At 40.6% G+C, this 20,797-nt stretch overlaps 1 protein-coding gene across 3 annotated transcripts in view; it reads left to right on the plus strand.

Moving 5' to 3' along the window:
* The window catches only part of PCGF5 (polycomb group ring finger 5), a 170,115-nt gene that overhangs the window by 141,048 nt on the left and 8,270 nt on the right, over positions 1 to 20,797 (plus strand). For 2 of the 3 annotated variants that reach the window (XM_075534581.1, XM_075534582.1), the window contains exons 4-9: positions 683 to 738; positions 842 to 901; positions 2,487 to 2,635; positions 7,946 to 8,044; positions 11,434 to 11,523; positions 16,723 to 16,782. In XM_075534581.1, coding sequence (XP_075390696.1) covers positions 683 to 738; positions 842 to 901; positions 2,487 to 2,635; positions 7,946 to 8,044; positions 11,434 to 11,523; positions 16,723 to 16,782 — 514 coding nt within the window. The remainder of the gene's footprint in view (positions 1 to 682; positions 739 to 841; positions 902 to 2,486; positions 2,636 to 7,945; positions 8,045 to 11,433; positions 11,524 to 16,722; positions 16,783 to 20,797) is intronic. The other variant, XM_075534583.1, reaches the window with a different exon arrangement.

Here is a 20,797-nt window from a genome sequence, read left to right on the forward strand (position 1 = left end):
CATTTCCAGCCAGAGTGACTGCTAGGCTGCATGGAGTAGAATTGCCCCCGGGGCTTTCCGAGACTGTTAACTCTTTACAGGAATAGAAATCCTCCTCTTTCACCTAGGGAGCAGTTAGTGGTTTCGAACTCCTGACCTTGTTGTTAGCAACACACCGTGCAACCCACTACTCTACCAGGGCCCCTTTAATATGTTGGGTGGGGCTTTTTGTGGTCTGGTTTAATGTGGCCTCAGCAGGGCAGCTGGCCTCTCCTGGACCCCGTGTCTCCTCCTCTTGTTGGCTTCTCACAATAGCAGGGTTCTAAGAGAGAGAGGGAGGGTGAGGGCACCTGTGTACTGAAGTGTTTGATGTTCAGAACAAAGAACACTGCCACATCTGCTGTATTCTAGTGACCTAAGCCAGTCACGAGGCCTGTTCCCTTAATGGATGGATTTTAAAGTCACATGGTAAAGAGTGTGACTCCAGGGAGAGTCTGAGACTGTGCCCATCAATGAAGGATCTAGATACAGGAGAGGAAGGGATTGGTTAATCAGTCTCCCACTGAAGAGAGGTGAGAAATAGGCACGCACCGTCTGTGCTGCATTTTGAATGCATACGTCTGTGATACGGATCTCTTTAAACTGTTTGCATATGAACTCTGACGTCTTCACTGTTAGTATACCTTCTCTTGTTCTCTGAAAGGTTGGACAATACATTAGAAGAAATTATATTTAAGCTGGTCCCTGGACTACGAGAACGTAAGTTGCTTTACAACTTCTTGTAGTTTTTGCATTTTGTGAAATCAACCTTGTTCTTAAAAATTTCCTGATTGTGTCTCTGATTTTTTTTCTTTTACATTAGAAGAACTTGAGCGCGAATCTGAATTTTGGAAGAAAAATAAGCCTCAAGAAAATGGACAAGGTGACTTTGTCTTTCGCTTGTATCTAAACAGCAAAACCAATAACCAGCTTTTTGCCACTTTGGTGAACTAGCATCCCTGACCAAGCTTAGGTTTGCCCCCCTCCCCCAAATCCATGTGCCCCTTTATTTCCATCATAAACATTTCTCTCTCGCTGAGATTCTTACACAAATGTGTGTAGATCTGGAGGAGTTCTGAGGGAGTAGCGGGTAGGCAGGCATTCAGCTGCCATCCCCAAAAGGTGGTCATTTGAACCCATCGAGCGCACTGCCTAGAAAACCCTGAGTGCAATTCTCTGGTCCCCTGAGGTCCCGGCAACTTGGAATCCAGGAGGTGGCATCTCCCGACACTAGCATGTGGATCTGGAATCACTCGAATTGGGAGTGATTGGAAACAGAGGAAGCTGAGCTTTGGGAAGAGAGAGGGGGGCTCACACAGGAGACTGACACCACCACCATGGTGATTACAGTTAGAGAACTCAAGGGAGCTCAAGGAGGCCCCCAGCTGGCAACTATGCCCCCAAATCCGTTTGATTTGTTATGTTTGCTTTAATGAGAGAGGGAAGGAAGAAGTGGCTGACAGCCAGGCCAGATGGTTTTCTACTTCCTGATGCTTTAGAATGGTGTGCTCATAGGTGGCTCAGACATCGTGAGCTTGCATACTCTGGAGGTGTGAAAATTATGTCCAGGCACCTACTAGAATTGTTTCCCATCACTCATGCTAAATATCCAAATTCCTCTTTTGGCTCTCAGGAGATTCAAGAATTTTTAATTATTTCTGAATATAGATATTATTTACTGAGCCCATAAAAAAAGACAATATGTTTCTTATTGATGCAAATGAGGCAGAAAGTACAGTATATCTAAAATTGTAATAAAGCAGTATCCTTTCCAATTGTTATTTTAGCACATTTAATTAAGGATGACATTTTACAAAAGCATTGAACTTGCATAAAGGAATATATATGTTTTCATAGGCTCACTGGAGGGCTCAGTTCCCAACTCTGGTTTTTCCATAAGATCATAGCAAAACCGGGCCAAACCTCATGCCATTGAGTTCATTACAGCTCATTGTGTCCTGCGCCATAGGATTCCCAAGACTGTACATTTGCAGAGGAGCTGACAGTCTCATCTTTCTCCCACAGAGTGGCTGGTGGGCTTGAATCCCTGACCTTGTGGCACTCCAGCAGGATGCCTTACGATGATGATAGTTCATTATAGTAGGTTATATGTCATCAAGGTTAATGAGAAAATGTTATATCTCTTCTTTTTAATCTATAAAATGGGGGTTATGGATTTATTAATTCAGAACTCTATTGGTGACAAAATATAGCTAGTCCTGCCTCTCTTAATTTAGATGTCCCAAGGAGATTAGAAATTATAGGCTATGTTAATAAGTCACTTATTTAAAAATAATGATAATGCATTGTGCATTGAGTTGGTTGGAACATTCTAAAATTAGTAAAAGATGTTATTCTTCAAAAAGTGGTAGGAACTTTTAAAATTAATTTTTCTTGATTAATAGTTTGTGGTTTAACATTAAGGTTAATGATATGATATGTAACCCAGTTGTGCTTAAATTATGCAGATGATACTTCCAAAGCTGACAAACCTAAAGGAGATGAAGAAGGCGATGAAAACCAAGATGATAAAGACTACCACAGAAGCGACCCTCAGATTGCCATATGCCTAGATTGTTTACGCAACAACGGACAGTCAGGGGACAATGTAGTCAAGGTGGGTGGACAAGAGCTGCTGTGTTTTCTAGTCATTTCATAGTAAATCCTAAATCTTTTATTGATGAGTTTCTTAAAAATGCTTTGTTTTCTCAAAAACTTTAGTAACACGATCAAATAGTCACAGTGCCATTCTCTGATACCCTAAAGCTATAAACATTCAACTCAGAAGTCATACACCCCTGAATGGCCACGTATTTGCATTTTGCACACCTGGTTTTTCCTTAATTCCACAATTGAGCCGACCAGGCCAATGGCACCACCTAGTGGCTATTGTTGAATTTCCCACTGCTCTTTCTCCTTCCTCTTCTGCCTGTGTGGTTTCTGACCCTTGTCTTTATTCCTCCCTTTATTCACGGGTTCTCCTTTATTCCTTTATTAAAGGAGCAAGTGACGCATGCTCTTTCCCGTGTGGCCTGTATGAGCAGCTGACAATTTATTTTTTAAAAAACAATGTAGAACTTTTGGGTTACTTAGTGACAGGTAGAGAGATTTCACCTCTATCTTCATAGTTCAAATAAAATATTTCAAAGAAAAACAAAACTATAATAAGAGGTGTTCATGCCATTGCCAGTTCATTCTCAGTAATATAAACAAGTAGTTTATGAAGTAAAACTAGATGGCACAAGTGCCTGTGATGTTTGAAGTCCTTGTGTTCATTAAGCTATACCCTACAGAATCTGCATTTCTATACCTGTATCCCTTGCTAGTGGGGGAAACAAACACAACATCGACTCAGCCCCAGTCCTAATGACCCCATCGGAAGGAGTAAGAGGACGCCGGGTTTCCATGGCTGGGAACCTGGATGGAAGCAGACTGCTCGCTCTTCCCCCAGGGCGGCTAGTGCACTCAAACCACGGACTCTTTGGCCTCTTGCCCACCAGGGATTTTCTTTAAAAGACCTATATTAGAGAGTTCAAAATATCCTACTTGCCTCGAATGGTTTTACTTTGTTTTTACATGGGGCTATTTTAAGTCATGTTCCCTGCCTCATTCTGTTGCAAGCCGTTTTTTGTAATTATAAATGTTCACTACTTTAACTATTAGACTTTGGTCAGTTTGTTCTACCAAGTAACAGCTGTTGAAAATATTGTTTCTCTTTTATTTTCTCTGTATAATTTGTATGCTAGTGGGTTGATTTTTTTCACTAGTACATTTAATTATATCTTTCAATTATGAAATGAGAACTTTTAAAAAAAATTGAAGGCATCGAAGGGATCAGGTATCAGGCATCAAAGACAAAAAAAAATCATAGCATTGTGAATGAGGGGGAGTGCAGAGTGGGGACCCAGGGCCCATCTGGGAGAAATTGGACATCCCCTTGCAGAAGGGCTGTGGGGAGGTGACGAACTAGTCAGGGTGCAGTGTAGCAAAAATGAAACATAAAATTTTCCTCTAGTTCTTGAATGCTTCCTCTCCCCCCCCCCCCACTATCATGACTCCAATTCTACTTTATATAACCAGCTGGACTGGAAGATGTACACTGGCATGGATAGGAACTGGAAATACGGGGAATCCAGGACAGATGAGCCCCTCAGGATCAGTGGTGAGAGTGGTGATATCAGGAAGGTGGAGGGAGGGTGAGGTAGAAAGGGGGAACAGATGACAAGGTCTACATGTAACCTCCTCCCTGGAGGATGGACAGCAGAGAACTGGGCGAGGGAGACATCGGATAGTGTAAGATATGATAAAATAATTATTTATAAATTATCAAGTATTCAGGGGGAGGGGAAGCAGGAAGGAAGGGGGAAAATGAGGAGCTGATAGCAAGGGCTCAAGTAGAAAGCAGGTGTTTTGAGAATGATGATGGCAACATATGTTCAAATGTGCTGGACACAAATGATGTATGTATGGATTGTGAAAAGACTTGTATGAGCCCCTAATAAAATTATTTTTAAAAATTCATGTTAACTTGTTCCAGCATCTTGAAACAAAAAAAAAAACATAGGAACACAGTGATTCAAAGGCTGTTCACTGTGTGACTATTAAGCAGTTAAACTCTCACTGTCCTCAAGTCAATTCTAACTCAGAAATCATGGGCAGACCTGCCCTATGGGTTTCCAACACTGTACCTCTCTTTTTAAAAAAATCATTTTAATGGGGAATCATACAGCTCTTATCACAATCCATACATACATCTACTGTGTCCAGCACATTTGTGCATACATTGCCATCATCAATTTCAAAACATCTTTCTACTTGAGCCCTTGGTATCAGCTCCTCATTTTTTGCCCTCCCTCCCCCACCCTCCGTCTCTCAGGAACACTTTACAGGAGTAGAAAGCCTTGTCTTTCTCTTCAAGAGTTGACTGGTGGGTAGCAGTCCCGTGTGTAACCTCGAGGCCACCAAGGCCTCCATTGTGAAAATCTGAGCAGTTTAAAAAAAAAATCCCTAAAGGAACTTGGTTAGGTCTTAAACATCTAAAAAATCCTAATACGATGTGATAATTAATTTTGTTGAAAAGGGTTGGTTGAGCAGGATGTGTAATGAAGTGCAGCAGCTCTTTGGAGAAATGAGCACGTCTGGGCATCTCTCGGGTTTTATGTGCTGTTGGGGCAGCCTTTCCTCTTTGAAAATCTTTTCATTGTGGCTCTCAAAGCTTTGCATTGCTCCCTTGTTGCCACTCGCTTCTGGAATCCCCCTTTCGAAGACTCTTCTTCCCCCACAGAGACAGCGGTCCTCATTTAGGACATTAGTTGTTATCTCTTACCGCGGTGAGTCTACGGGAAGAGTGGGCATCTCTTCATAAACGCACCACCTGCTTCCCTGCGGATTTTCAGTAAGCAACTTATAAAGCACGGAAGTTCCGAACTGTCTCTGAACAAGCAGCATAACCCTCGGAGACCCTCCCCTCTGATCGACCTTGTGGCCCTGCACCATCTCAGTTGACCTTTTATCCACTGAATCTGTCTTTATCTGCTTTTCTTCATCCTTCCACCTCCCATTCTTAAAGCCACTTTCTTAGCATGTACGGCTTCCACAGAGTTGCCTGGATCCTTACAGGCCATTCCCACGTTGTCTCTGCTGACCCTGCTGCCTCCTCCCTTCTGCTTCATACCTGTGAGTGTGTCCTTATAGTCAGGGCTCCAATCAACACTTCTTTCTCTGTATTCATCCCAGGAGATCTCTTCCATTTCTGAGCTCCACCTCTGCAAATGATTCTTACATGCTTAATTCCAACCCTGCCATCTCTCCCAAGTTGGAGAATTATATCTATAAATACTTTAAAATATCCCACCTGGGAGTTTCAACCTCACCTAAACTTACTTATCCAGAGGCAGATGTGTTATGTTCAAACGTGTGTTAGGCTGATTTCTCTAGAAAAACAAAACCAGTGACCCTTATATATTTATAATAAAGGACTTTATATCAAGAAAGAAATTATATCAAAAAGCATCCCTACCCATTCCAACTCAAGTCTGTGGGTCACATGCTAGCCGGTGCACTTCAGACTAACACAGCTGCCAGTGGATGAAGCAGGAAGGTGAAGTGGGAAACTGGGAAGCCATAGGCTGGTGGGTGCAGAGTGGAGTGGATCCACGGTCTTCAGAAACATGGCAAGGCAGCACACCAGCCAGGGACAGCGGGTTGCCATGGGCTGTCAACCACAGAACTAGACCTGCAACCCAGGCAAGCAGGAAGTGAAGGTGGCTGGAGAGAGGGAAGTGAGTGTCTCTCATCGAAAGCTCCCCACCGTAAAGGAGGCATCACCAGGCCAAGACCTCATGGATAGGTTGGACCCTACCCCGACCTCCACACAGGTACAATCTAGTGGACGTAAAATCTAACTGTCACAATGCCTAGACTTAGACTTTCCTATTGCATTTACATCTTTGAATTAAAAATACAATTCAAAACCTTGGAGTCATCATTCCCTTTAGCAATCAACTTCTACAGATTTCTCCCTTATTTATTGCTTACATACCTAGATTTTTAAAAGTAATCTCTTAGTACCCTTAATTTTTTATCGAGAGTGAGGGAGAGTCACAGCCTGAATATGGATAAGGCAGAAGGCAAGGTCGGAGACCTTGCCAATATCAGAGCCAGATTGGCTCTGCAACTATTATGGTCTCTACGGAAGTGATCCACGAGTCTCTGGTAGCACAATAGTAAACCAATATGCCTAGGTGATATTCCAATAAAACTTTATTTATAAAAATAGGAGACTGGCTAGATTTGGCTCCAAGGGCCATGACCATAGTTTACTGGCTTATAGTATTATTTAGCCTACAAGGCCCTTCTTGGACTCTCTCCTACATTGATAAGTTCATCGCCCATTAAACTCATCAGAAACGTGATTGTTGCATGTGTATCTGACAAAGGATTTGTGCGTGATGAAAATATTCTGTGATTAAGTAGTGATGGTGACTGCACAACCTATTAAAATACTAGAATGTCCTGAATCTTACACCTTACGTGACTAATTTATGGATTGTGAATTTGATCTTAAGAGAAATGTCAACTTGACTGACGACTCATTTGCCTAGTGGAGATACCTGTCATACCATTGTGGAAACAAGAGAAAAACATTGTAAGGGTTTGGGTTTTGTTTTTGATTGGGGGAGGCATAGACAACAACCACAAAGCCCTCAAAATGTCAGGAATCCAAGAGAAGGACTAGAATTTGTTGAGTTGCGTCGCGGCTTGTCTAACTTTTGATGCTCTCTGGTTCAGTTCTGGCTTTTTACCTCTTCTAACACTGAAGGCATGAAGGCTAAAAGGCGTTGCTGCCATCGTCTTAAGAGCAGAAAGGAACCTTTTCTGGATCCCCTTTTGGTGGTCTGAGTTGGAAGGTGGATTTGATTCTGCCCAATCGAGAGTCCAGAGAATGTTCCTTTTTGTTGCTGGGGGCATATTGTGGGCCTACTGGCCTCTCTCTGCTGAATTAATTGTAGGACTCTTCATCATTCCATCTGAAATTACTGTCCTTTTTAACATAATTTAGAAGTTATGAGCTAAGGTTTTATAAAATGATCCTAATGCTTTTAGCCATGACATTAATAAAATATTTGATATCCCTTTTATGACCTTTCTTTTGCTATTTTCACGGAAACTCTCGATGTGTTCTTTACCAAAGAGTCAACCAGGAGGAACATATTTTTTTATCTGTTTACCAGAATTTTCCTAATGTACATGAAAATACATTCTTAAAGAAGGTCATACAAGTATGTGAGAGTTAAAAATAGTTTTACCCACAGGTGCTAAAGACTTGCAAGTCAAAACATTTCCAGAATATATTTTGAAATGTGGATTATGTTTATGGGTTTATACAAAAATAGGATATTTCAATAGCGTTTTTTTTTAACTTCAGGGTTTAATGAAGAAATTCATCCGATGCTCTACACGTGTAACTGTGGGAACTATAAAAAAATTTCTAAGTTTAAAACTAAAGCTTCCAAGTTCTTATGAGGTAAGTTATGTAATATCTGACCTTGAATATCTTGATGATTCTGATCTTAAATAGAATTCTAATGACAGAAGAGAAAATTGAGAATATATTTAACTTTTGTAGAAATATATTATTTTCATATTAAAATTTTATTTTTTTAGAAGGTAATACTTGATCAATGTTGTATGCATTTCCTAGTTTAGCATATCCTGAGCAAAACATGGTACTAATGCCTTTGATGTTAGAAGAGATATTTAAAGAACTTAACTTTACATATTTCCAAAATGAATATACAAGCAATATGGAGAGTATGTATGTTAGTGTGTGTGTGTCTGTGTGTATATTTTAATGCGAACATTCTTTAGGATGGAGTCACATTACTACTTGAGACCCTTGAGTTCAATTATTACCATCTCTTTATGGATTATTTTATTTACAGTAGAAAAATTGCCTCTTAACAAAAAGGATTTCATAAACCCCGTAGTTGCATAATATGCAAAAGTGATATTATGTTTCACTAGCTAAAACTGATATTTAGAATATGGACAAGTGCAATTTACCTGTTTCTTTATAGCACAGAAAAATTTTCTGTGATGGTGACGACAGTGCAGTTTGTAACATAGTTAATGTTTAGAGAATATGTATGATCAGAAGGGCATGGCTGTGACATTATGCTCTAGTTCCTCCCCTTTGGATTTTGATAGTAGCATTAGAAAACAAAGGACTCGTTTGTATTATACGCACACACACAAACATGTGAGTCTGTGTATGCATATATAGGTATGCATATACATATGGATATACATATCTACAGATATATATGCAAGACATCAAAGGCATCATTGTTTATCTGGCTCATATAGAGTCAATAGCAGTAGAAGGAGAAGTAAATAAAATGATAAACGACATGGACAGGCATTAAGTCTGTGTTCTCAAGAAGCCTGGGCTCCTGAATTTTTTTAATTGCTTTCAGATGAACTAATGAATATACACATTCAAAATTAATTTTATTGTGGTTTGGGCATATAAATGCAAACAAATTTCTAGAGGTAAAGGCTTAAATTTCTTCATTTGTTCTCTGATTGTGTTAAGAATTTCTGTAAGAAAACATTTGCCAGGCGCACAGTTTCTGTGTGTGTTGTCCATTGACATAGGTTCCAGTCATCATATTGCCCACCTGTCCCCTCCCTTCTCCTGCACGTTATTCCAATCCCCTTAGCTCAGTGTCCCCAAGCAAGGACTCCCTCCTCCCACCACCCCCCGCCCCTGGAAACCACTGACAAACTCTGGCCTCCCTGCATTGGTCAGTTATCAGTGTCAGTGGGTCATACAGTATCTGCCCTTTCGTGACTGACTGATTTTACTCAGCATAGTATTTTAATGATTGTCTCAGGACTTCATTTCTCCTTACCAGTAGATGAGTCCAGTCATCTGTTCATGAAGATGTAGTTTTTTTTCCTACCTTTTGTGACTAATATTGCAATGAAAATCAGTGTAGCTTTATATTAGGAAAAACAGTGGAAGTTAAATATCACATCCCTGTGTACTTAGGAAATGAACAAAGATAATTTTAGATACAACTACAGTGGAAAATAGAAAATGAAATTGTTTGGGGGGGTCAGTTTTGCATTTTATTCTCTGTTTGCAAAATACCATGCATGGTTTAATTTCCTTATTATTATCATGTCCAACTCACTGGGTGACTGTTTTCTAGTTTTGGGGAAGTTGGTAGAGTTAAGAGAATTATTCATCTGGCATGGCCTCACTGCTGTATTCTATTTCTTTGAATAAAAAGATGGAAAGAGAAGAGATTACTGCCTGCTGCTGTATTATATTTTTTTATGGAAAGCGGATATTTAATCCACTGATAGTTCCTTACCTACCCCACTGCGTGGGGCTTTTCCTAGAATTTTCAGGAGTCTATGTTGTTCCATCTTTATTTTACGTCCAACATGTAGGAGGATGACTTAACGACATTTCAGAGCACTAAAACTTCTGCAACAGCACTGCTGTCTAGGGCAGGGTAAACACAGGATGCCTGATTAGTAATGGCCTCCTAAATAAGCCCTTATAGTTTTTGGCTTATGAATTTATTTTGTAGACCAGGTAAAGAAAATGAAATCTACATTTTGTTCTTTTTAAAAAAGAGTTAGTAAGATGACATCTGAGTCACCATAAAGCAGCCAAACAAATCAACCGAATTGACTTAGAGTGTCCAGAATACAATTAAAATTGTACTCATTGGGGGCTTGAAGTTCAAAACCCTTGTCGCTATTTCATCAGGCACAGAATAATTTAAAATCTTTTCTTCTTACCCCCTCTGCACACTTTAAATCATCTCCGTTTGCTTTGAGTAGCTACGGCATTACAATAGTGCTGGAAGTGTACGATAAACATTTTAAAACTATGCTAGCTTAGCGAATGATTGCCAGTTCCTCCGCCTTCCGTAAGGAGTGCTGGGGTTGTTTGCTTTAGAGTGAAGATCTTATAAATACTGTGCAAGTTACGAACCAAGCCAACCAGAGAAGCCAGGTAACCCTACAAACACAGGCCTGTAGCACAGTCCTCAATCTTCTGTTGGTGGAGAGGGAGTTATTGGTAATTCCAGTAGCCCTGGTGGTACTGGGTTAAGCATGCAGCTGCTAGCCCTGAGGTTGATGGTTCAAACCCACCACCTACTCCACAGAGAAAAATGTGGCCGTCCACTTCTTCAAAGGTTGACAGCCGTGGAAGCCCTGTGGGGCAGTCCTGCACTGTCCTGTGGGCTCATCGTGAGTCAGACTTGATTCAGCAGCAGTGGGAGATGGGTACGTTACAGGAAATGCACGTTGTGGAGAGTTCGCATTGACTTGGAGCTGTCTCAGTGGCACCAAGCAAGCATATGAGTGGAATCCACTCGACAGTGACTATAGGAAATTCTCGCATGCTCCTCAGGCCCCCTGAGTCCCTGTGTGTATTCACTGGCCTCCTGCAGGCCCTAACTAAGGAGAAGCCAGAAACCCCTTTGAATACTGGGAAAGTGAGAACATTCTAAGAGATGAATTCACCAGCCAAAGAAGCTGCTGTGAGTTCTCCAGTGTTTCCTCTCTCAGTAAGAGCTCGTCAGAATCGCAGTTTCTAAGGTTGCACGGAGATAGGAACTAGGAGAGTCTATATGGCATTTCAAAATGATGCATATGAAGTTACGATGTCGGTATATGAAACAAATACAGTGTTTTAGGAACTTATGCCTGAATTGTTAAAACTTCAATTACTGAAACTGTTGAAACAGTATTCTTTTTATAAGTGACGGGTGATCATTTCTATTTTGTTATAACTATTTTAATAATTTTGAAATTTGAAAAAAATTAACCCACATAAAAAGTCCAAATTGTGTATGTTAATGGGTTCTTAACTTGTTCTTTTGAAAGCTGGATGTGCTGTGCAATGGTGAGATTATGGGGAAGGATCATACGATGGAATTCATCTACATGACAAGGTGGCGACTAAGAGGCGAAAACGTAAATTGTTTTTATATTTACTTATGTATCTGTCTAGCTGTGTACCATCACGCTACTCACGTTTAACAGTAGAACTTAAAAGCAAGCTAACTTGGGAAAGAGACGACACTGGGTTCCTCTTCTTACTGTTTCTCCCATCCACTCTGTGAAAAGTAGCTCAAGTCCGAGCTCTGTGAGACATGTGGTTTTACCATGTTGAAGGTGAGTTTAAAGCCGCATCTAAAAGAGATTCAATACTAGCCTCAAAACAGAGAGGATAGAACTTACATGTTTTCAAGACCCAATAAAATAAGTGAACCTGCACATAATTAAATGAGGACAGGGGAGACTGAGTCCGCTCTGGCTCCTGAGAGCTTCGTTTTTGGGATGTGGTAGAGAGGACAAACTAGCCAACAGTCGGTCATCTCTTTCTGCAGGGACCCTCTTTGTGTAAAATGGGTGAGTGAGTCTCTAGTGATTTCTGATGGCAGCAGGCCTTACCGGAAAAAAAACAAAAAAAAAACTCTCTGCCATCTCTTCCAACTCACAGCAACCTTATAGGACAGAGTAGAAGTGCCCTGCGGGTTTCTGGACTGTGACTCTGCAGGAGTGGAAAGCCTCACCTTTCTCCCTGGAGCGGCCGGTGGTTTGCAGCTTCTGGCCTTGCAGTTAGCACGCTGCCCAGTGCATAACGATTAAAAAGAGAAAACCCAAAGAAGAGAAGAAAATCCATATTTTGAGCTATGTCTCCGATTAGGGCTAAATAGAGGGTCTAAGAATACTTGACCTGATTTATCAATTACATGGATATTAGAGAAAATTAGGGAGCTAGAGGATAGTGAGGCGGATATATCAGAATAAGGACTATAGTAGTGATGTTACTGGAATTTCTTGCTATAATCTGAGTGCATTAGTAAACACGAGCCAGGATGAATGGGAAGGCTGGATTTAGATGATCCCCCGGTGCCCTTTCAGCCATTAAGATTCTGTGGGTGGTCTGCACAATGCATCATCGCTTTAAGTTCTGTATCATTTTAATATACCTTCTATGAACTAGGTTTTATGGCATTTAGTCATAAAAACATAAGTTATAAGAAAAAAAAGGAAACCAAGACATTTAACCTCACACAAGGACAGTTCATGCAGATTTAAGTGTCTTAAGGGTGACTGGGTTAACCTGGTTCACAAACATGTCATGAATGAACTGCTCTGTGGGGCTGTTAAGGAATAAATCCACTTTTGTGCTACGGAATAGAAAGGACATTGGACGACTTTTCGGAAGAAATGTGTTTATGTGATATGATAATAAATGAAGTACCTACCCCCTCCTAAATTAGAATTCCTTTTTCTCTGTTTGAGTCCCACTTGGAGAAAGCCTTCCTGTGAGCCTGAATTCTTGAGCCACTTCTGGAAAGAGTTCAATTCTGGAAGCAGAAAAACAAATTTACATTCTGGCACCACTCTCTGTAACTAGTTGTGTGCTCTTCAACCGCTCATTAAACTTCTGGGCTCCTTTTTTAAAAATCCGATTCCTTTGTATTTAGTAAATTATTACTTCTCTTTCTGTGACGTTCCGTGGTCTTTAAAAGGCTGTGCGTATCCCGCCCTGATCTCACCCTCACAGCTAGAAGACATTGGGTGCCTGTACCGATGGCGGGACTGGTAAGCGCGCTCTCTTACCCAGCACTGTTGGGAGTGGATAGTATGATGCTGCACATGGCCTTAATATTGTCTTGAGCACATAATATTAATGTTGTCTTAATTTAGCTTTTTAATAGTTCAAGGTGTGCTTAGTGCAGATTTGCTTTCTGGTTGAGGGGTTGTAAATGATTCCCCTACTTCCCCCGACTATAAAACCTCCTCAAGGCCCAGCCCCAAAGGTGGCTTACACTGCCTGTTAATTTGAGGTCAAAGCACAGCCGAGCTGACGCAGATGTTTCTTATCAGTGGACCATCAGTGACACCAGCTTCCCCTAGAGTTGTGTTTCTCATGTCATGTTTCTACGTAGTCTAAATGCCCTGGTTGTTGAAGGCATGTTTTTTGAGTTGGTCCCAAAAGCACTGTAGCCCCTTATAGTTTCTTTTTCCGGGAAAAGTTACAGCAGGAAGCAAGGGCAGCAGTGTTTAGTGTGACTGGAAACTAGTAAAACTCCCTTCGTTTTTCAGGCATGACAAACATGATTTCTGCTTGTTCTCCTCCACGTCCGTTCCTCCCTCTGCCCTCACAATCTCAGCGCTTCCCAGATTGGTTCCTCCACATTCCGGTCGCTCAGACCCAACTCCCTGCAGTCAGCCCTTGCTACATTCCTTCTGTTTAATCCATCTTTAGCGAATGCTGTAGACTCTTCCATCCAAAGTCCTGTCTTCAGAATCCAGCCTGTGTCAGCCCCTCCACTCCTCCCACCTCTGATCCAAGCCAATGCCACCGTCTGTGACCTGGGCTTCCCACATCCGCCCTCGTCCCCCTGCCGTCTGCCCCACACAGCAGTCAGAGCAGTCTGTAGAAAACAGATCAGAACCAGGAACAGCCCTCCACGAGCCCATGGGTACCCCAGTGATGTTAAAACTCTTAACTTACTCTAAGTTCTTTTTTTTTTCTATCTAGAAATACAGTTTATTAAGCAATACATACTTCACCTGTCTTGAGTTGCCCCCCTTTTATTGCTGTGTTATGTATATGTACTTGTGTGTGTATGTGTGTGTATATATATATATATACACACACACATATATATATATACACACACACACACAGGGGGCTTCAAATAGTCATGAAACGATTCCACAGCCTTTGTGATTTTTCACAGACTTTGTGTGTCAGTGTCATTCTGGACATCCTAGCTTGTTCTTTTAAGCAGTCTTTAGCCCTATAAGAGCATCAAATAATATATAGTTTTTGTAAAAATCTGATCACACAATATCCTGACTATTGCCTTTTATGATACCCTCTCTTTGAGATATGTTTGGGTAAAGTTCAAGCTAGCATAACTCATAAGGCAAACAGTTGGGCTTTCTAAGTTTCTCTCTGCTAAGATTTTTCAGGAACAAACATCTGGTCAAACTTTAGCTAGCAACTCTTAGAATTTTCAGTTCTCAACAATCTGGCCACCTTGAGATTCTTATACTGGCATTCAGCTTTTACTTATTAGTGGGAGAAAGTATTAAATATATATTATTTAAGTGCTTCTCAAACTTCCATATGAATACAAAGCCCCTTGGATAGGCCATTTGCTAAGGATTGGTGTGAATGATAGTTATAAACTTCTAAACTCTTGTTAACTTCAAGAATCAGCTCTGAACTTTGCTCACAGTTGTATACAGAGACTATGGAGGGAGAGGGGGAAATTTTCCAGTCTCCCCAACTGAGATAAATTAGCATACGAAGAGGAAATGTAATGCATGGGGTAAATTTCAAATAGTATGCGATAAGATTTTGGCATTTTTTAATCAGCCAGTGATAGCAAAGGCTGTATATATCTAACCTCTGAGACTTCTCTCCACCCTCCTGAAGTTCAATCCGTAGTCCCTGGAAAACACCTCCCATCTGGTTTTCTTCTTCCGCATTCATCACTTCCATGTTCCTCTAAACTCAACAGCTGTACTCACCTTGCCCCCTCACACCAAAACCACAAACAAAAAAACTCACTGCTATGAGTCCATTCTGGCTCACAGTGACCTGTGGGACAGAGAACTGTCCCCGTGGGTTTGCAAGAGTAGAAAAGTTTGTCTTTCTCTGAAAGGCTAGTGGTTTCAAACTGCTGACCTTGCAGTTAAAGCAACCCAACACATACCCCACCCACTACACCACCACAGCTCCCTAGACCTCTTAGATGAGGTAGCGGGACCATGCCTAAAAGTGACTACCTCGTGCCTTGCTTCGGTTGACTTGCATTGCCAGGCAGTTTTAGGGAAAGCAAACATATCCATCTTGATTGGCACCAAAGAGATTAATAGGAAAAAGCAATCACTTGGTGAAATTGCCTTTTTCTACGTCCACATTTTGCTCTGACGGAATGTTATCTGAGACTGGCATGATCAGACAAAGTCTAAACCAGAGCTTCCGGAGTCCTCAGAGGAAACTACAAGGTTGCCAAAGGAGAGCAGTGTGAAGCGGGCCTTACATCTGTCGGTCGGTCAGTCAGTGAGCCCGTACAGAGAACTAGGGCTTCAGTCCTACGGACAAACAAAGGCAGAGTCTTTTAGGGCACTCAACACTGTCTAACTTTTTATTTTAAAAGCTTCAACTATATTTTATTTTTTGCTAACTTAAGTTGCTGTGAAAGTTTGCCTTTTAAAAAGCAACTCTGGAATGTGAGATTCATCTGGCGTAATATGCACCTCACATATTTTTTATGTATTTCCCTTTATTCCATTTTGAAGTCATTTGTATGCATAATTTAAAGTAAACATCTTCTGTTTTGTATTTCCCTTACAATTAAAGTGGAGTTTATAATTTAAGTAGTATTTCACATAGTATTGGAAATCAAAATTCTGGAATTATTATTTTTTTATGTGAATAGTTAAACCATTAGGAAATAATGGTTTTACAAAGGAGTCAGCCCTGTAGTTTAAAAAATTTGTTTGGTCATTGAATTATTCAGGAAACATTTGCAGAGTGGCTGCCCTATGCCATCCTGGGCTTGAGCTTATTTTAAGTCTGAAAATATTAATAAAATACAGCCTCAAGGAGCTCACAGCCTAATGTGGAGACTAAGACTCTAATGTGATTCATATAAAGAAGTGAATCTAAAGGGGAAAGTACCCCACCCCGCCCCTTCCTCCTTATAGGTGAGCAAAGTTCTCTGCCCGCTAGGAGTTCTGAGCTCCTTGACGGTGTTCTTTCAGAGGGAAGGTAGAAAGGAGAGAGGAAAGAACTTGATCCAGGGGAGGATTGAAGAAATGGGAGGGTGCTCTCTTTGTCCTCCAGAGATGAGACCCCCACCCACCCCCCAGTAATGTTTGGAGAAGAAAGAGTAGGCCACCGTTTGGGTGAAGGTTTCCTGCGTGCTAAAATGACTTCAAGCTGAATTTGAACCATCACTGTTATTTAAGTTTTAAATTTTTTTTTTCAAAAATAACTACCATATGCTCTGGAAGTGTTTACTTTAAAGTAATCCTGTTAACTCTGACTGTTTGACATTATCCTATTTTAAATGATCCGTTTTAAATATGTGTCCAGTTGTGGATGCCTCTTATCTGATGAGTTCATCTCCTCCGCAGTTTCGGTGTGTGAACTGCTCAGCCTCGCAAGTCTGCCCTCAGGATGGCCCTTTGTATCAGGTAAGAGGCACTCACGGCTGTGCATATGCCCACAGTAACGCCGCCTGGGATGGCTTTCGTCCCGAACACAAGTGTCCAACACGTGGAGCTTTGCTGGAGCTACAAAACCTGATCTTTTCAGCTATACCACCACCACCACCCCAAAGTTTCCCATTCTTTTTGTTGCCCTGAATTATCCATTTCATTCTCCCAAAGTGAAAAAAAAAAAATGGAAGTGCAAATCTTAAGGCCATTACTTTCAAGTCAGAAATTTTTAATAATTTCTAACTGGATCCTGTAGGAGATCACGGATTCATATTAGATTAGCATGTTACCTTCTTTTTACAAGTGAGATTTTTTTAATGAATGATTAACCCATATGTGTAAGATAAAATGCTAGATTCCCCAAAAATAATCCACAGTAGAACTGCTCTGCGGGGTTTCCGACGCTGTAAATCTTTTGAGGAGCAGAAAGTCTCTTCTTTCTCTCCCCATAGCAGCCACTGGCTTTGAACTGCCCACCTTGCAGGTAGCAACCTACCACGTAACCAACAGGGCTCTCATGCCAGATTCAGTGACTATAAATAACAGTTAAAGCTCATTGTGAGCTTGCTTCCCATATGCTCCCCTAAACACTTCTGTTACCACTTTTAGTAATAAAACGGTACTGCACTAATTCAGTAATTGGATAAAGTACTGAGGAAACTTAAGCTTGGATCTCAATGAAAATTTATCTAGTTAAAATTGTAAAATCTTGGGAACAGATGAGACTAAAAGTAGGATAGTCGGGATCACTCTTCGGTACAGAGATGATCTCTACTGAACCTTAATCTCTGGGTTCATGACATTTCATTAAAATTCTGTTGCTCCTCTATTTCCGAAACTAAGGCTGCCCTCTTACCTACTTACTTCACCGGATGCAGGAAAGAAGAATCGTAAGGACATAACAAGCCTGACTAGCACGCTTGCTGCCTCCACTGTTGCAGTTTGGGGGTTCTTCTTTTGAGGCAGGGTCAGATGAATGCATGTTCAATATTTTACGAAAGGAAAAAACCCACAGTCCATCATCCAAAACGTCTCAATTGCCCTTTATTTAGAAGCTCACTCAATCTTATTGTTAGTGACTTCATTAAAATGTGTTCTTTAAAACACCTGTTTAAAGTCCTGGTATTTTTTAACAATGGAGTAAGCACATTTAAGACTTCTGTAAAGGCCAAGCAAAAATGATTTAGAGGAAATAATACATCTCTCTTTGTATGTTATTCAATTGAGAGTAAAGAGCGAATGAATAACTTAGCTGAGTTGGTGAAATTTGCATATATCTGTACTTCATAGATGTTTCCATGGCTTTTAGCTTCGTAGTTGATTTTGGAATGATGAATTGTAGTGAGATCTTTGTTCCATAGCTGAAACTAACACACGTGATCTAACACACACACACACACCCCCCACCTATTCTCTGGGTATTGATGTCTGTTTTTTTCTTGAGAAAGAGATATTATTAAATCTTGGTCGGGGTTATTAGAAAACTGAACTAAAACCAATTTTTCAAGAATCCATAGGATTCCCCCCCACCATCTTCAACACTTTGTTATGGGTTATATATAGCCCTGCGAGAAAAATAAGCAGGTAGTTAATCAGTTGCACCTTTAGTCCCAAATCAGAAAATCTCAAGGAAAAAATAATCACCTTTTTATTACAAGAAATATGTGTACAGCTCTATTCTGTGTTTTGTGAACATTTCTCAAAACGGTCAGTACTCTAGCAAAACATCATTGGACCAAATTTTGCCCCTCAGAAGAGAAAACCCTGAAACCTAAATCATTAACTCATGAAAAGTGCTTTTTAAAATACTAAATAATTGCTTCCTCAAAGGATGCCTGAGTAGTTTTTTATGGTCACAATCTCTCAAAATTTCTAAAGAGTCATTTCACTGCTCTAAATTATTTCAGATCATTGAAAAAGATGGATTTCTTTCCAATTTATTTTAGAAAGTTAACATAATCATGGTATCAAAATTCGAACAGATGATAAAATATTAGGAAATGGGTTCTAGAACTGTGTTTTTTCATTATAAAGACCAAAAATAATTTTCATCAGAAGTACAAAAAAGATACACTATTTCAAGGATAGAAAATATGTATTATACATATTTACTTTATAAATAAACACTCAAAAGTCAATGAAAATTTATCAGGAGGGGCTAAAAAGCACTTGAAAAATATTCAGTGCTAAGACCTGATTTTTGATACCGAATTTTTCTTTTTCTAAAACAAAAGAAAACAATAATACAAAAGAGTACCTTTACCTAGGTTTACCCATTTTTCCCTTTCTGCCTCTTATCACCCTCTCTTACTCTTTCCTTCTCATACCTCTTCATCTCTAGAGAGTGTGTGTGTGTGTGTGTGTGTGTGTGTGTGTAACCATTTGAAAGTAGATTTCATGTATCAGACCATTGACCTTAAATTTCATGAGAACAAAAATGAGTGTATATGTAGCCAAAATACCACTTCAGGTATCTCAATAGTACTTTAATAATTAATTAGAGAGAGATCAATTCTCCCCCAAAGTTCAATTGTGGCGTCCTATGCTATTCTAAACACACTGTTGCCAGATTCTTTTTACCTTGATAAAGTAGTCATTCTCATGTCTATCAGGAAATATGGAAAAGAGGAGCCCCTGGTCAGCCATAGCTTTAATATGACTAATGGAGCTCACTTTCGCTGTCACACATGAAAATGTCTCTTAAAGCTAAAGTAAGTAAAATAGATGAGTAACCCTAGTATGTAGGAGGTTGTATAGCTAGATTTCCAAAGAGTGAGAAAGAATGAATGTAGCAGACATCCGTTGAGCACCTGGCCGTGTGCTGGGCCCTGGTCTGTGTAGCTGTGGTTGTTAGGTGCTCTGGAGGCTATTCTTACGCACAGCGAACCCGTGTAAAACTGAGCAAAACACCACCCCGCCTGGTGCCAGTCTCATCACTGGTCCCTCAGGACCGTCTCGTGCTGTATTCCCAGGGCACCGCCTAGACCTCAGAATTGTAGAACAAAAAATGAACAGAAACCCCATCCTCATGGAGTGTATGGTCCTAGTAAAAGTAGGAGATGAAAATTAAATGAGTAAAATATATAGGGTGTTAGAAGGCAAAATAAAGCAAGGGAAATGGCAAATATTCTGCACAATTGCCAAGGGAAGGCCTCTCTGAGGTGAGGGGCTAGCTCAAAAGAAAATGGGAGAAGGCGCCACGGGAATGTCTGGGATAGCGCCTCCCAGCCCAGGGAACACCATGCCCTGCCCGGGAGGCGAGAGGCCCACCCTCAGACATCTCTCCCTTGAGGATGGCAGGGCTGGAGCAGAGAGAACGGGTGTAAAGGCAGGTGTAAACGGGCTTGGAGGTACAGCGCTTGCGGGGCTTGTTTTCAATCACTTGCATGAGACTATTGGCTAGGGGTGGAGGGGCATTCAATCCATAACTCACATTCGACACCACTACCAGTTCCTTAAGAGAATACAGTTGAATAGCTGATGTCAGAGTGGGTATGGCCTTGCTTGTTATACTTTCAAAGGAATAAGAACTAAAGATAGATTCTGTTGATCATTAATAGTGAAATATACATCGAAAATACCATAACCAAGGAAATATTTGCAATATATAGCACAGAAAAGAGTTAATGCCCCTAATACATAAAGAATTTGAGTAAATCTATAAAGTAACAAAAAAGGAAACAATTGGCTGATAAGCATACACAAATGACGAACTTGTTGTAGAAGCCAATGAAACGAGGGAGAACATGCTGATTTACAAAGACGTTGCTCATTATCAGTGAAGCTTTAGGGAGATGGCTGTTCGTTTCTTCTGGAAGTTTAAACCTTGGAATGTTGTCGTTAAAGCCCATGTGACAGTATACACCAAAGCATGTCTTAAATAATTGTGTATGCTGTTTGAACCAGCAGTTACACTTCTGATAGCCTGTCCTGGGAGAGGAAACATGAGTGACTGGGTCAAGGTTAATTTATGCTAGAATAAATGCAAATG

This window comes from Tenrec ecaudatus, chromosome 16 (assembly GCF_050624435.1).
Source record: "Tenrec ecaudatus isolate mTenEca1 chromosome 16, mTenEca1.hap1, whole genome shotgun sequence".
Lineage (NCBI taxonomy): Eukaryota > Metazoa > Chordata > Mammalia > Afrosoricida > Tenrecidae > Tenrec > Tenrec ecaudatus.